The 18,026-nt window shown below is 33.4% G+C and overlaps 2 protein-coding genes across 2 annotated transcripts; one reads left to right on the top strand and one right to left on the bottom strand.

Annotated features, from left to right (window-relative positions):
- The first annotated feature begins 1,359 nt into the window (after positions 1-1,359).
- LOC115950111 lies at positions 1,360-2,022 on the top strand. The gene has a single exon (XM_031067359.1). The coding sequence runs from the start codon at positions 1,360-1,362 to the stop codon at positions 2,020-2,022; it is 663 nt and encodes a 220-aa protein (XP_030923219.1).
- A 12,474-nt stretch (positions 2,023-14,496) lies between these two features.
- Positions 14,497-17,697, bottom strand: LOC115994255 (actin-7). The gene is made up of 5 exons (XM_031118315.1): positions 17,341-17,697; positions 16,338-16,408; positions 15,847-16,240; positions 15,147-15,760; positions 14,497-15,062 (listed from the first exon to the last, which is right to left on the bottom strand). The coding sequence occupies exons 2-5, from the start codon at positions 16,395-16,397 to the stop codon at positions 14,997-14,999; spliced, it is 1,134 nt and encodes a 377-aa protein (XP_030974175.1). The 5' UTR covers positions 16,398-16,408; positions 17,341-17,697; the 3' UTR covers positions 14,497-14,996.
- Positions 17,698-18,026: the final 329 nt, after the last annotated feature.

Genomic DNA, 18,026 nt, shown 5'->3' with positions numbered 1-18,026 from the left:
ACAAGTGAAAACACTTGTGGAGTGAGAGTAGAATTGATCAAGGATAACAAAGCTTTATCCTTGATTCTCCAAGTCAGAAAGTCTAGATTCACATTTGTAGTCAAGCTTCCTTGAGCATCAAGGAGATATTAACAAGGTTGAATGGATGAGCCATCTATATGCTCAATCAACAAATAAGCTTCCAGAATTGTGATCAACTGGTGCTTCCAAGGAATATAATTGGTGTAGTCAAGTTTTATGGACATTAGGTTTGACATATTGGAAAGAGGTAATAGTGGTGAAGAAGACTAAGTAAGAGTGACTGTTGTGGTAGTTTGTGGTGGTAGAGTAGAGCTTGAAGGAGTAGAGGACGCCATGGATTGTGGCTCTGATATCATGTAAGAATTAGGAAAAGCTTGAAGCTTCAACAATGGAGGAAATACGAAACAGAGAGAGAAGTTGAGAAGAAAAACTCTCTGAACTTTGTATTTCAAGCTTAATAAATTCCATGCATATACAACGCAATGTATAGCTTACACAGTTTCTAGAAAGATCCAATCTAACAAACTCTAACAACCTAATGACAGCTGTATATAAAAATATCTCACTCTATACAAAATATCAGAAACAAAACCTATACAAATATCCGAAGCAAAGTCGGTTGAAACAGAGCAAGTCAAGGCTGTGCTCAGTGAGGAAAAATAGCTCTATAAAGTGACACCGTTTACAGCCTTGAATAAGCCACGCTAGATATAAATGAGAAACAATGCCATTTATCATTTAGACAAATGTCATCGTTTTGACGTCTCTTCTTCTTCATTTGTAGATTCACTAGTTCCACTTACAGTGATAGTGTACAGGTTTGGGGTGACAAGTGGTTGCTGACACCATTAACGTATAAAGTGTCGTCGCCAAGGTTATTCTTGCAGTCCTGATACTCAGGTAGGTGAGCTGATCAACAAAGAGGAAGCTTGCTGGAAGTCTGAGGTAGTTGATAGTCTACTTATGCCCATGAAGCCGTGATAGTTAAAGGTATACCAATCAGTTCACGTCTACCTGAAGATAAGCAGGTTTGGGCTTTTGATCCAAAAGGCTTATTTAGCGTGAAGAGTGCGTGTTAGGGGGCAATAGAGTTGTCTCGGTCTGAATGCAGTGGTAGTTGCTCAGATGTCAGCCATGAAAGAAGGTTTTGGAAGCTTCTGTAGAGCCCCCCAGTGCCCCATAAACTGACACTTTTCATGGAGAGCATGTCGGGATGTTCTGCCCACAAAGCCTAATCTAATGCTCCGGAAGTTATTACAGGACAGTACGTGCAAGGAATGTGGGTTGACAACAGAAACTACGGGTCACTTGTTTTGGTCCTGTCTGAGGGCTCGGGAAATGTGGGCGTGCTCAAAGCTGGTCATCCCTTTCAAAAGGGACGAATGCCTGTCATTCAAAGATCTAACATGGAGATTGCTTATGGGGGATGCATCTCGGATAGAAGTTGCAGCAAAGGTGATCACCGGTGCATGGAGTCTTTGGAACAACCAGAACGAGGTTCGGGTTAGTGGTGCAAGGAAAATAGGGGCTGACCTGATAAAGAGGGCAATGCAGTATATGGAGGAATTTATTGCAGCAACGGAATTACCTGTGAGTACACCAGTTCCAGAGGCACAATTCCTAGCTTGGGTCCCTCCAACAACACATTATTTCAAGGTCAATGTGGACGGTGCAACTTTTGCGAAGCAGAAGGCTGCTGGGGTCGGGGTACTAATTCTGGATGATCAAGGACGGGTCATAGCGGCGTTAAGCAAGAAGATTCAAGCACCTTTAAGGGCGGTTAAGATTGAAGCGAAGGCATTTGAACTTGGGCTGCAGTTCGGAAAGGACATAGGCATTCAACATCTCATTTTGGAAGGAGACTCGCTTACCATTTATCGTGCACTGGGGGGTTTGTCACTACCTCCAACTTTAGTGGATTCTGTGGTGAAAGGCTTGCAGTCCTTTTGTGGAGAATTTCATCAGATTTCTTTCTCACATGTGAGGGCATTAGAGAAATAGGCCGGCACACCTTTTTAACTAAACATGCTAAAGGCATTTTTTTTTTTTTTTTTTTTTTGAGAAACTGCTAAAGGCATTGTTGATTAGTCTAACTAGTTTTGCTCCATTATGTGCTTTCATTTATTGCTAATTAATAAAGTTTTAGTCTTCTCATAAAAAATAAAAAAAAATAAAAAAGGTATATATATATATATATATATAAATATCGTGCACATCAATCAAAACTTAGCTTTTGGTTTAATTTAATCTATGATCACTAGTTACTTTGCTTATATAAATAAGAAACAATCTTAGTTTAATGGTTCGTGCTAATTACAATTTTAACCCTCCATTACCAACCTTAGAGCCTCCTAGTTTTATTTAAAAGATCTTAATTGGTGCGGGGCACCACACTCCACGTCCATGTGTCTGTTGAAACTCAAAAAATAAAAATGCAAATCAACTAAACAAGGACAACCATCCTCAGATACTAGTCAACGTCGGTCATGCCTTACCATATCTTGGGAACGCATATCTCTCGCCCAAAAGCGGCTGGAGAATCAAGCGTGGTGAGTATGGGCTAAATTACTTCTTCAAGCTAAATATTTTCACCTCTCAAGCTTCCTTAACTGTGAATCTTCTAGAAACACATCACTCACTTGGAAAGCTATTCTGTGCTTAATGGTTTGCAGTGGATTGTAGGAAATGGTAGTCAGATTTAAGTATGGAATGATGGTTACCTACTGGACCTCTTCGGACCACTACCAGAGACTGAATTTTCTCGAACCATAGACTCTTCTAATTTTCAGGAGGGTATAGGTGAAACTTAGAAGAACTTCCTATGACAATCCCATGCATGTGATATTAAGGAAACTATTTTAGGCATTCCTATTGCCTTAATTTCTTCTCAACAAGATCATTTAATTAATTTGGCCTTCCAACATGGGTTCACCGTTACGGTGAATTAGAAAGTCATTCCTTTTTTATACTAGTATGTAGTTCTATGCATATATAAGGGTACAATTAAAAATAATCATAATTATTTGGTTCATATTATAAAAATACATGTTTTTATAGAAGAGGTTTAAATTATATATGGTATCAGCTTACATTAAAAATAATAAACTTTAAAAATAAGTCGTAACTATAATTTCTTTTTTAAAGTTGAAGGGAAAAAAAATCTTAAATTTTAAGAGTTCTCTTTTTTAATCCAGAATAAAATTTGTTATTTGATATTTATGATCCTATTTCTAAAAGAAGTTATCCTTCATTAATGAAAGTATTTTTGAACTTAGATAGACTCGTGGCAAAAAATCGGACTCTAATTGAGATCCGATTAAAATCTAATTGGATTTTCTCCATGGCTATTATATATATATATATATATATATATATAAGAATAAAAGACATTGTTGTAAATCCTAGCTCTTGGAACTGGATATGAAGATTCCATGTGGACATAAAATCCAAATTTTCATACGGAAATGCTACCAAGATCGACTACTGTAAAACTACAAATGTAAATTGATTTGTATTTTCAGCCTAAACATAATACGCGCGGTTGAAGGCTCTGTATTTACTATTTATCCTTATTACTTATCAGCAACTGCTAAACCGTGTTGTGCAGTTGTCACATTATCACTATTACTTGAATTTTGTAATGTAGGTGAATGAGAGGAGAATTTGCTCTTATCCTTAAAAGAACTACCTACCAGCTCACACCCAAAATGGGTTTCGAATCTTTTTGTCCACGTTGAAACAACTCTTCACGACCTCAGAGATTTTGGATTTCCTGACCTGGACAAAGAACAACATCCGATCCTTTTTCCAACTCAGGCCTCTAGAGTCTAGATGATATATGGCTGTGAACAAATCTTAGCGTGAATTAATTTGCTTCTAGAATCTCTTCTCCTTCCATTCCTTGGAATATCATTATTGTTTATGGAACATGGAACCTTTAATTCTCTCCTTAAACCAAAAAAAAAAAAAAAGTGTTCTGCTTGGTAAATGCATTGTGGAAAATAAATTAGTTAAAATATATAAGTTTAGATTACTATTTTTTATTTCTCATAATAAAAATCTGTTTAAAATATTTTATGAGGTTTATAATGAAAATCTATATTGAGTTGTGAACCTGATAGGGTTTTAGAATAAATAATTAACTCATCATCAAACGATTGGATGATTTGTCTTAATATTTGTATAATTATGTTATTGAGAGTTCTAGCTAGTTTAACCGGTAAAATCTCTTGTTATCGAAAAAATAATTTGGACTTTAATCTCAACTTATACCAAAAATTGATTGATATTTTGGCATAATGATAAAGACAAATAATCATAGATCCGACATAATAGGTAAAAATTCTATCATACTCATACCTATATAAAAAATAAAAAATAAAGTCTGAATAACATCGTACCTATATAAAATATAAAATAAAGTCTAAATAACATATTTTAAATCTAAACTATGTTAAACTTAAACCATAGATAAGCAAGTTGGGCCATTCCGCATGTGCATATCATGAAAACCCTGATTACTTTAATATTAATTAATTTCCTGATACGGGATAATTGTCTCACTGTCTGAACTCCATCATTAAGTGACAATCTCCCTCACATGCTATTATTATGAGTAATTCTGATGTCATACCCAAAACCAGAACTTTGTTCACAACTCACCACATGAACAAGTTGTGAGCAAAGTTACGGTTTTGGGTGTGGCACCAGAATTTTTCTATTAGTATTTTTATTTTCATCTTTTCAAGTCAAAATTTTAAACTCTTTTTACAATGCATAAGAGAATATGCCATGACTGACAAGTAATAGAGCGTAAATGTAGTTAGCTGGATTCAACTAACATATTGTAAAGAAGTCGGTAGAAGTTATCGTTTGGTGATGTTTACCAACAGCGGCTATACAACTGAAGAAGATCATTTGGTGAGTGCTCCAGTTAGTCCGCATCAGGCCAGAATCTTTCATAATTTTCTTGTAACAAAAAATATCTACTTTTCCCAATAACCTTATGGCTCAAGTTAATTAACAATTCATAATATTTTCAATGGATGCCTTCAATATTTAAATCTCATCATTTATTATAGTAACTAGTATGTTAGGGTCATATTTTTTATGTAATTGGCTAATTCTTTGACAAAACGCATTTTACTTGTAAATTTGATAGATCTAAGTTGGGTTTGATACATATCAAGTAATTGTATTAAATACATAAAGATTGATCCAAGAAACAAGTAAAAAAAAAGCTATTTTACTGAAACTCGACAGATAGTTCAACAAAAAGCTGCTATCAAGATTTACTAGGCAACTTGACACAAGCTTGATCTATCAAGCTTTACGAATTTGGAATTTCCATATCTAAATTTCGGCCCATGTTGATGTATTTGTTTAGGGTTTTTTTCTCACAACCCTAGACATATATATATAACTCTTATATTAAGAGCTGTTACACACGAATACAGAGACCAAGAGTTTATTTTTCTCTGTGAGAAGCTACTACGTTTATATGCCATAGAGTTTTGTAACCAAGTGCTTCTTGATCTTCATCATCTATGAAGTGAAGAACTTTGCAGCCAACAACAATTGTTCAAATTGCTGGAGTTAGTCACGTACTGGGATCTATGCAAAAGAGTTAATCACATATTGGAGAGTTGTGCATCAAAGGAAAGAAAACTACTACAAGATCAAATCCAATTGAGTATTGAAGCGAAGGTTCAACTGTAGGTTGGTATTTTGGAATAAGCTACAATAGTGATAAGATTTCTCATACTTGTAACCATTTGATTATTGATTAGTAAATTCTTGAGAGTGGTGACATTAAATTCACCCTATGGAGTTTTTGCCTTACGAGAGATTTTCTCCATTTGTCAACAAATCACCAAGTTAATTTATTTTCCACTGCATATTAGTATATTTTGGTGATTTATTGGTGCCTCCACAATTTGCAAGTAACTTGACCTAATTAATCAACTTGGATAATTGAATTAATTAATCAGGGTCAAGCTATCTTAACCCAACATAGTATGTAACTCGTACTTACATACAAGAATGATGAATTATAGTAGTGTTATTAATGTTAGTTTGGGTTATTAAATATATAGGACATTAGTTTGACTATGACATTTGGAGGTAATAAATGATTTTTCCTTACAATTTTAATGATATTAGTTACACCAGTTAAGTTTCTCATTACACTGCTATTATATATATAATTTTAAAAATCACTATTGGACCCTACATATACAATATCAATTCACTATCACTGTTCTTGAAATTCTACTAAATAAAACACAAAATAAAAGAATAAATCGGTTCAATAATATCTCCTAAATTGAATGGGGATAGGTGCATGAGATCGTTTAGCTCAATTATAGTTTGTTATGTTCAAAATATTCACATACAAAATATCTAGATAGAAATAGTATAAAAAATATACTCATTAGTTCAAGAAAAAAAAAATAACAACAAAAATCTAAACAATTTAATTTGTATAAAAAGCTAACAAAATCTAATTTTGATTCTAATCAAATTTTCTTTAATCTTTGATTATATATATTACCTAGGTTTATTATATTGTACTCCTCATTTTCTACACTAAACTAACTCACTTGGTACAAAAATTTTAAAAAATTAGATTAGATGGGACATGTGATGCAAAATTAAGCTTTAACTGAAATCCAACTTTTAGACTAAATTAACTCACTTGACACAAAATTTTAAAAGCTTAGATTAGATGAGACAGATAGCACAAAATTATACACTAATTGAATTCCAATTTGAAATCTAATCAAATTCTCAACTTTGCCTATTAATATATACTAGTGTGTAGCTCCATGCATATGCACGGATATAATTAAAAAAAATTACAATTATATGCTTCAAATTATACCTTTTTTTAGAAGAAGTTCAAATTATACATGGTATTAACTTACAGTTTTTTAAAACCATACATTTTTAAAATATGTAATGGTTTCTCATTATATATATATATATATATATATATATATATGATTGAGAATTTAATTAGTTTTAAACTCTTCGGTTTTTGCACCCAATTATAATTTACTTGCCACAAAAATGAAAAACTTAGATGGATCCATGGCCAAAAATTAAACTCCAATTGAAAGAAAATTTAGAATTTAATTGAATTTGGACTCTTCAATTTTTACACTCAATAATTCACTTGGCAAAAAATTAAAAATTAAATGAGATACATGGTGCAAAATTGAGAATTCAATTAAAATCTAATTGTATTTTCTCTAAACTTTATTTATTAATATATATATATATATATATAATTTAGAATTTAATTGGTTTTAAATTTTTTGGTTTTTACACCCAATAATTCACTTACTATAAAAATTAAAGACTTAGATAGACACATGACAAAAAATTAGACTCTAATTGAAATCCAATTTAGAATATAATTGAATTTGGACTCTTTGATTTTTACACTCAACTAGCATGTAACCCCATGCATATGCATGGATACACTTAAAGATATATAATAAGATGCATAATATAATTCTTATATATATAATTTAAATACTATTGATAGTCATTTTTATGTTTTGTTAACTTTTTAAAAAAAATTGTAAGGATATTATTAGGTATAAAATTGTCCATGTTTTTTTTTTTTAAATTATTGTAAAGCACTTTTTTTTTTCGACTCATTTATTCTAGGCTCTTTAGTTTTTGTACTTAATAACTCACTTTGATGAATATTTATGATGTGATCCCATATTTGATTATAAAATTAAGAAATAAAGCTCCACAAGAATCAATAATTTAGGACATATGGCACAAAATTGTAACTCTAATTTGGAATTATAATTTGAGTTTCTCTTTGCTTCACCTATTATATAGATATATAGATAATTCACTTGGCACAAAATTAAAAATTAAATAGAACACGTGGCGCAAAATTGAAAATCAAATTAAAATCTAATTAAATTTTCTCTGAGTTTTGGCTATTAATATATATATAAATAAATAAATATATATATATATATATATATTACCTAGGTTTATTTATATTGGACTCCTCGTTTTCTACACTAAATTAACTCACTTGGCAAAAAAATTTTAAAAAAAAAAAAAAAATTGATTAGATGGGACACATGGCACAAAATTAAATTCTAATTGAAATCTAATTTTTACACTAAACTAGCTTGTAACCCTACGCATATGCATGGATACAATTAAAGATATACAATAAGATATATAATATAATTCTTATATATGATTTAAATACTATTGATAGTCATTTTTATATTTTATTAACTATTTTTAAAAAAAAATTGTAAGGATATTATTAGGTATAAAATGTAAATCGTCCATTTTTCTTATTATTGTGAAACACTTTTTTTTATGATTCATTTATTTTAGACTCTTTGGTTTTTGTAATTGTAACTCACTTGGATGAATATTTATGATATGGTCCCACATTTGATTCTAAAATTAAGAAATAAAACTCTTTAAGAATAAATAATTTAAGACACATAACGCAAAATTGGAACTATAATTTGGAATTTTAATTTGAATTTCTCTCAATTTCACCTATTATTATTATTATTATTATTATTATTATTATTATTATTATTATTATTATTATTATTATTAACTCACTTGGCACAAAAATTTAAAATTTTAGATTAGATGAAACACATAGAGCAAAATTAGACTCTAATTGAATTCTAATTTGAAATCTAATTAGATTTTCTCTCAGTTTTTCATATCAATATATATATATATATATATATATAGATTATCAAAAATAAATAAATAAATCTTTCAAAATTGTTATTGAGTTTACCAAATTTTTAAGCCATATAAAGAAACTTTATCGAGGGATTTTTATTTTTTTGGCATAATCCACTTTAAAATTTCAAAAAATGTTATGTTCATAACATTTTTACAATACTTTCACTACAAATTTTAAATGACAGGTTGTTACTGGTTATTATTGGCGGGAAAAAAAGTAATTTCAATGGTGGGTTCAAATTAGAACCAATAACAACTTATCATTTATGATTTATTGTGAAAATATTATAAACGTAACACTTCTCTAAAGTTTTGGAGTAACTTTTACATGGTAACCTAACTTTACTCTTATCTTAATTTTCACTTGGTTTACTAAATTTTTAAACCATATAAACTATAAAGCAACTAGTTGAGGTTCTTTCTTCAATTGCCATGTGTCAAACTTTGAGTGACTCGTTTTTTTTTTACCCGATCGAATTTGTTTTAAGGAAGTCAAGCCAACAGACATCAACAAATGAGGTAACAAAGGCTACTAGTGCGTCACAAATTTGCACTCAAATAACAATTCAGCTAAAGTTGGGGGGTGACGGAGGAGCAAAATTCTAACTAATGATGATGATTATATGAATGAATCACAAAAGAGGGAAATTTTGTAGAAATTGATGAAATTTGAGGTTATGTAAGACAATTTATTGGTGGAGCTTAGCTTTTAAATTATAGCAATTCAAAGGCACCAGTTGGGTACTTGGGTTGTGCAGCCAACCACTGACCAGCCAAAACCACCCCAACCCGGCAGGTTGGGGTGGGTTGCCTTTTGTTTTTTTTTTTTTTTTTTGGCCACAGGTTGGTCAAGTTCAAGTCAAGTTAAGAAATTCACAAATTCATCTAACTCAACCCGACTTGTTTGAAGTATATGGTTAAATGATTAAATTTATCATATTTCATTAGTTTAAGCTTTTGGAGACAATCAGTAATTTAACACGATATCAAAGCAAGAAATCCTAAGTTTAATCCTTATCTCCTCCACTCTACCTCCCATTTAAATTCTCATGTGTTGGACCTCATCTATTAAAGGTAGTTTCGCCCCACATGTGAGGGGGAGTGTTAGAAATATGTGGTTAAATGATTAAATTTACCATTTTCCATTAATTTAAACTTCTGGGACAAGCAGTAATTTAACACAACCCACCTATATTAATATTGATGGGGAATATTTCAACAGCACTCATCAGACATCCACTCGTCCGACACCTACCACTCAACCAACATGGCCTACTCATTCGAAATGTACATCAAGTGAACGACTGAAGCACCTAAGAGCTACTCATCCGTCAATCAACTCGTTTGCCACCTACATGGATGTACGAGTGAGATAACTTAGTTTTTTAACACTATGTAAATGCTTATTTAGAGTTTTTTCTTCTTCTTTTTTTCTTATACTCCAATCCCCTAACTTGAAATCCTAAGGTTGTCCCTATTCTCTAAGACCCCAAATTATATTGACCCTGATCTTATAATTTGAACTTTTTTTTTCTTTGAGAAAGTTATAATTGGAACTTGATTCGCTTTATAAAGACCAAACAAAACCACTTAATTATAAGACCAAAAATGACATCTTAATTTCAAGGCTTTATTTTTGGGCGGATAATTTCAAGGCTCTTGGCCTAGTCAAAACTTCACTATATCAGTTCTACTAATTCGAGCGCTACAGACAAAATTGGTATATCTCTGGCCTCGTGCAAGTGTGCAAGTGCAACCCCTGCCGCGAACCCACCCTTCAAAGCTTCAAGCGTATAGTTTGGACACGTTGAAAGATGCACACCCCATGTTTATATAAGAAATCAATGCAACATGGATTCATTCATTGATGTCAGTAAGCATTCTGGAAAAATACTGTTGAAGAAGTAAATGCCAAAGGTTAGATCCCAGCGTCACAAACTCCGTAAATGTGTTATTTTGCCACGAGTTTGCATACCTAAATCATTTTCGGGAAGTCCTTTCCCCAAGGGTAGATACATACTTCGGAATTTCATGCAATTTAACCTCCAGTGCAAGTTCCATTTTTGAGAACTTCAACTCTCCATAATTATAAATTATTGAAAATTGATATTATTGTTGTTGATATACTTAAAATTTGAAATTATTTATTATAAAAATTTTAATGGTTTAAAATAATCTTATAGGAATACGTATTATTTTAGTAATATTTAGTTCCTGAAGATTTCAAATATTAATTGTTATATGTATGGGTGTCCAAGAGACACGCTAACCCAACCCACCTAAGGGACCTAACTGGACCCAAACCGAACTCATTCATTCCAGGGTCTGTCAGCACGAGTCTCCACCTTCAAAATCCAACTTCAGTATGTTGAGTCCTGGGTTCTCTCCTCCAAAGCTCGAGCAACTCAATCCAACCAATGACCCAACAAGAGATCTCATCTAATCTGGTGATATTTCCACCAACTCTAGTGAGATCTCATCGAATCTTCACCATTTTCTGCCTCTTCTCAATGTGATCTCACTAGATTTTCACTATTTTCCACCCTTATCTCACCGGATTTGCAATATTTTTGGAATCTCTAGTTTCACCCAAATTCAACCGATACCCAATGATTATCTAATCCATCTGATCCAATCTCTTTACTAGTCAACGGCAAATCTAGTTCTTCTCCACTTGATCTAATCAGTTCAATTGCAAGTAGGGCACAAACCCGACCTAAACCAATCCGTGGACACCCTTAATCATATGTTCCAATTAGCTCAAATTGTAAAGTCATTTCTTACCAAATAAGGGACTTAGGTTTGAATCATGTCTAAATCAAAACTATTTGGTGTCTTAACCTGATGAATGAAAGAACAATTATCACCAAAACAGATGACATAAATTCAAAGCTATTATATATATAAAAAATAATTGTAAATTCTTGAGTGTTGACATTTCGGTGAATTTCATGTTAGGAATTTCAAATTTCGAAAATGATAAATTCTTGAAAGTTGACATTAATGTTGTTTGGTATACTTAGAAGTTGAATTTTAGGATTCAAACCAAAAATATGAATATAGGGAGATGGGGAATTGTAGGGTTTAAACCAAAAACATGGGAGACCTCACAAATGATACAATTACCACTATGTTATCACTTAAACCCCAGTAACAAAATCCTCTTGATGAATTTATAACAAATTTATTTGTGTGATGAATATTTTTTAAATATAGTAATATTAACTCTATGTACTTAGTTTTAAAAAAGAAAATGTGATAAGTTGCTCATGCCTTAGCACGGAGAGCTCGTTTTTCTTTTTCTTTACTAGTTTGGATGTTTGGATGGAGGATGTCCCACCAAATATTTTACATTGTGTTCTTGATGATTTTCCTAGTTAATAATATACCCTTGCAATCTTGATTCTCAAAAAAATAAAAAAATAAAAAAGTATAAGTAATGTGTATATATATATATATAAACGAGATGTGATATTTGTGACCTAAAAGGAAGGAGTTTGAATTATCCCGTTTAATGGGAATTGAGATTCTCATTTGAATTGTAATTCTTGATAATTTTGTAAAACAAACAACCATTTTTTTTTTTTTTTTTTTTTGATATGAACAACCAAACAACCAAATTTTTTTTAATTCTAATAAGCTAGCAACTCCTATCCCAAATCTATATATAGATTAATAACCAAATCTTAAAGAAAATCCAATTAGATTTAATTAAATTCTCAATTTTGTCTCATCTGTCCCATTTAATTTTTAATTTTGTGCCAAGAGAATTATTGAATGTAAAAATCGAAAAATTCAAATCCAATTAGATTATAAATTTGATTTCAATTGGAATCTAATTTTCTACCATGTGTCCATATAAGTTTTTAATTTTTGTAGCAAATGAAATATTGGATGCAAAATACCGAAGAGTCTAAAACCAATTAAATTCTAAATCATATATATATATATATATAATTTGAACAGTATAATTGTAATTATTTTTAATTAACCCATACATACTCACAGGGCTATACATTAATTCCTATGTAATGCGCACCGCCAAAATAATTGAAATTTGATAAAACTCAAAGAATATCTCATGGTGGTTTGTTTTTCCCCTTGAAAATGCATTAGAAAATTTTCTATTCTATTTTTGATGGAACATCTAAATCTGAAGAACTGGTGATTAATAAGACCTCGCCAACTTATTTCATTTATATAGAGTTATATAAGTCACAACCTTGTGCAAGACATAATCTCCAGATCTATGGGTCTTTCCACTAAAGAATTACTTTTACTCCCTAGTGTATTTCTTACCCAGGTTCGTGGAGAGTATAAATTTGCATATTGCTCATTTTTTTCAATTGGACAATGATAGTTGCGAATACATTAAGTTGCTTGAATGAATGATCATCCAAAAGTCACTGAGGAGACCTCCAATCGTAAAACTGCAGCAGCCGGCAGTTATGACATATGACCCCATCTCTTTACTTCGATCCTAAGAATATACATTTAAAAGTTACGCAACTTGCAACACTTGACTTTTCCTTTCTTTTTTTATTCTTCTTTTTAGCTTTCCTCCCCTTTCGCTTTACCAGTGACCTAAGTAGCTCAAATTATTGTGAATTTAAGGGTCATGTCAGTGTTTAATTTATAATACAAAGTTTTCTTAATTCTTATCACCTTAGGATTCTGCCATTTTTGACCAATTCACTGGACATGCTCAAGCCATTTGGCTTGAGGCTGTATTAACTTTAATCAACACCTACTCATCTTTTTATTGATGCCTTTTTTTTTGCTTTCCTGATATATTAATTATTAGCACTTTCATTCAAAAGCCACAGTTGGCAAACATGTCGCAAGATTCAAATTTTCATCCCCCTTTTACCTAAGCGGTAGGTGGCTTATTTCAAAGCTTTAAGCCACCACACCATGCCAGCCCACAGAGAGAGAATACATAAAACCGTCTCTCACACCCCCTCTTTTTTCAGTTACATTATAATATATAATGAAAAATGCATTTTTACCAATATATCAAATACACCTAAATTGGCAATAAATTTCACATATCTGATTTGTAAGTTATTAATGATGAATAATTAGTGTCAGTGATTGGCTCTTTTGAGAGTCAATAATTTTTCATATTCATATAAGCCTACTAACTCCACAGATGTAAATTCGTTGTTCAACAAAATATCATTTTTACCAGCCCCTTGCGATGTTATCAACTACTAACTGAATTTAAAATCTCTTCAGAAACTACCAACATTTACGGAATTTAGGACTTTGTCGAACAGGACCAGACACCAGGGGCAAAAAATTTCCCATCAGACTTGCCACTGAAAAGTACCAACTACCACAACGGAAGCAATTTAAAATGCAACCTTCATTAAAGCACCCGTTCAAAAATAATAAAACCAACAAGACAGTAGATACCAGTATATATATATATATATGCGAATTTCAAAGTTTAGATCCTTTTTAACTATTGATATTCCTCCAGCTCCAATGATACAAAGCAATGGCCTATTCTTTTTTTTTTACAAAAGTGATAGAAATGGCCTATTGTTTATATATATATATATATATATATATATATACACTACTTATTAGCAAATTAAATAAGGGGCAATTTTAAAACGGCATAAGGTTTGATTGCCAACTATTTTGAAGCAGACAAGCATGCCAAGATAAAAATTACACTTACCGAGAACAAAAATACAACAAACATGCCAAATGCGCACAGAGTGCGAAAGATACTTCACAAGCTTTCAAGCCAGTAATTAAATATAATTTTCATAGAAAGTTTATGACCGCAAACTGACACTAGCATAAAAATTTTCTCATACAATAGCTATTAACATTAATGTTCCCAGGGAAAAAAAACCGTCAAATATGGAAAGAGGAAAAAAAAATTAAAAGGGAAAAAAGCAGCACAATCACTCTCCTGCTACAAACATCCTACTAAAGGACATGGTTGAACCACAGATAATGCAAGGTGAGCAAGGACTTTGAGGACCAATTTTGTGCGAACCACATCCAGAGGACAATAAAAAGCCTCTCACGCGCAGATGAAAAGCTTTGATTCGATACATCAAGATCAAAATATCATACCCTCCTTCAGTGATACTACCCCAACACTTCTCCACGTCAACCAAATCGAGTTCACATGACACATGACACGAAAAGCCAACTAAATGGAAATAAAACTCACCATCAAAGCACTGTTGTAGAATTTAGAAGCACTTCCTGTGAACAATGGATGGACCACTCTCGTCGTACTCACCCTTGGAAATCCACATCTAATTCAACACAGAACAAAGCATGTCAGTCTTGAACGAAACAATATGCAAAAATGAAACTAACAATGGTGAAAGGCAATTCACCTGCTGGAAGGTGCTGAGGGATGCAAGGATTGATCCTCCGATCCAGACACTGTACTTCCTCTCTGGTGGTGCCACAACCTTAATCTTCATGCTGCTTGGGGCAAGTGCAGTGATCTCCTTGCTCATCCGGTCAGCAATACCAGGGAACATGGTTGAACCACCACTAAGAACAATGTTTCCATAAAGATCTTTTCTGATATCCACATCACACTTCATGATAGAGTTGTAGGTGGTCTCGTGAATTCCAGCAGCTTCCATTCCGATGAGAGATGGCTGGAAGAGGACTTCTGGGCATCGGAATCTCTCAGCTCCAATTGTGATGACTTGCCCATCAGGCAGCTCGTAGTTCTTCTCTACAGAGGAGCTGCTCTTGGCAGTCTCAAGTTCCTGCTCATAGTCAAGGGCAACATATGCAAGCTTCTCCTTCATGTCACGGACAATTTCCCGCTCAGCAGTGGTGGTGAACATGTACCCTCTCTCGGTGAGAATCTTCATCAAAGCATCAGTGAGATCACGACCAGCAAGGTCCAGACGGAGGATGGCATGTGGGAGGGCATACCCTTCGTAGATAGGCACAGTGTGACTCACACCATCACCAGAGTCCAGCACAATACCTGTTACAAAGAGAAGCCAATTTAGGGTTGGTCTAATATGATGACAAGTGTATAAAATTCAGGTTGAAATAGTGATTGATACTAACCAGTTGTACGACCACTGGCATACAGAGAGAGAACAGCCTGGATAGCAACATACATTGCAGGCACATTGAAGGTCTCGAACATGATTTGAGTCATCTTTTCCCTGTTGGCCTTGGGGTTAAGAGGAGCCTCAGTGAGAAGCACTGGGTGCTCTTCAGGAGCAACACGAAGCTCATTGTAGAATGTGTGATGCCAGATCTTTTCCATGTCATCCCAATTACTGACAATACCGTGCTCAATAGGATATTTCAAAGTAAGAATACCCCTCTTGGATTGGGCTTCATCACCCACATAGGCATCCTTCTGCCCCATACCAACCATGACACCAGTGTGTCGGGGTCGGCCCACAATACTGGGGAACACTGCCCTGGGAGCATCATCACCAGCAAATCCAGCCTGTAAACCAAGCATGCATTAGAAGATTTCCCAAATACTTAAAAAAAATAATAACAAATCTTGGCCCATGTAAGAAGTATGAAATGGATTGACTAACCTTCACCATTCCAGTTCCATTGTCGCAAACGAGGGGCTGGATATCCTCAGCATCGGCCATTTTTTACAAACCTACATGTAATGTACACAGTTACAATTATCATAAAGTACAACATAATAATGACAATCCATAGATACTCAACTACCAGCACACTGTACATAGCCACACAAAAAAATCTGCCATTGCATCCAAAAATATTCATTTCCATTCAGATACAAAACATCTTATCCAATATCAGAAACAACACCTACAGTGCTATACATTTTAAGCAAACAAGAGATTACAAATCACTCAGTGAAAAACAAAAGGAAGCCACTTACTTAGCATTCTTACTTACCTTTCTTACTAGAAACTTCCTAGACTTTTAGTTGAATATATACACAACTAAAATCCAATAGATCTAAACCTCTTAGTTGAAAAATATTGGCAAAAACGGTGAAAAAGATGCTCACATTTTGCTTCCTCGTTTCAAAAATCATCAAAATTATTGTTTGTTTTTCCATCACTTAACGAAATTGCAGTTGAAACAAAATACAACTTAACTATTGAATGAAGAGTCAGATTAAAATCAATCTTGATGATCAAAACGTACAGAGATCTAGACCGGTAAAAACCAGATCAGACAGTCAAACCAAGCAACACTACCAAAATGCATCGATCGGAGAAATAGTCGATCCATACAAGAGGCTATATTTCAATTTCAACAAAAAATGGAATCGCAAGCTTTCCATACTCTTAGATCTCAAGTCAACAAGCACAAAAAACTACACTAAAACCCTAGATCAGTAACAAATCCACAGCAATCTAACTCAATTTCAGCAAACAAACCGATCTATTCACACAATCTAAGAAACACCAAACTTCAACACACAAAAATCAAATCGTACATAAACCGATCGAGGTCAAAATCAGATCGAACGGTCGTAATCCATAAACAAAACTAAATCTAACAAGATAACAAGAGTGAAAACAAAAATAACACTTCGGATCGGAGCAAACTCACCTTAGATAACCAAAAACGACGACGGAGAGAGAGGAAATCGAAGATCGAAGAAGAGCAAGCCAACCTCCGAAGTCGAAGGCTAGGCTTTCTCCGTGTATGAGAGAGTGTGAAGAGTTGAAAGCAGACAGAGAGAGAGGGTGAGATGTGAAAATTGTTGGAGAATGAGAATAATAGGAGGATTGATCTAGAAAATGAGTGTATATATATAGGTAAGAGAGGGATGAATTTGAAATGGAAATGAAATATTTAGGACCAAATATTTAATTTTTTTTAAATGAGGGAGAGGAGTGAAGAGGAAAGAGGAATCATTTGCACCACGAGAAAAGATAGGGTGACCTGGCTGACAGCCTTTTGCTTTCAAAGTTTTCACCCCCCCCCCCCCCCCAATCCCATTTCGATTGTTTTTTCGTTTTTGTTTTGGCTTCACGTTTTTCATTTTATTTTACGCCGTTGGATTTGTATCCCAGGATCTTTTCCACGTCAGCTTCGGCGTGTAAGTGGGGACTACGTGCGGCCCGCTCGGGTCGGGTCGGGTCGTGTTCAGCATTTTTGTTCCTCTTTCACTCTCTCAGTCACTACAGTACTCACTCCCTCACTCACCTTGTCCTTGGCAAAGAGATACAGTAAAAAAAATAGTTTATCACATCAGGCGCCGAGCTTTGAGAGGTGCAGCTTGATCGGCTTGG

This window comes from Quercus lobata, chromosome 6 (assembly GCF_001633185.2).
Source record: "Quercus lobata isolate SW786 chromosome 6, ValleyOak3.0 Primary Assembly, whole genome shotgun sequence".
NCBI classification, from domain to species: Eukaryota; Viridiplantae; Streptophyta; class Magnoliopsida; order Fagales; family Fagaceae; genus Quercus; species Quercus lobata.
This window is presented reverse-complemented; position numbering and strand designations above follow the sequence as displayed.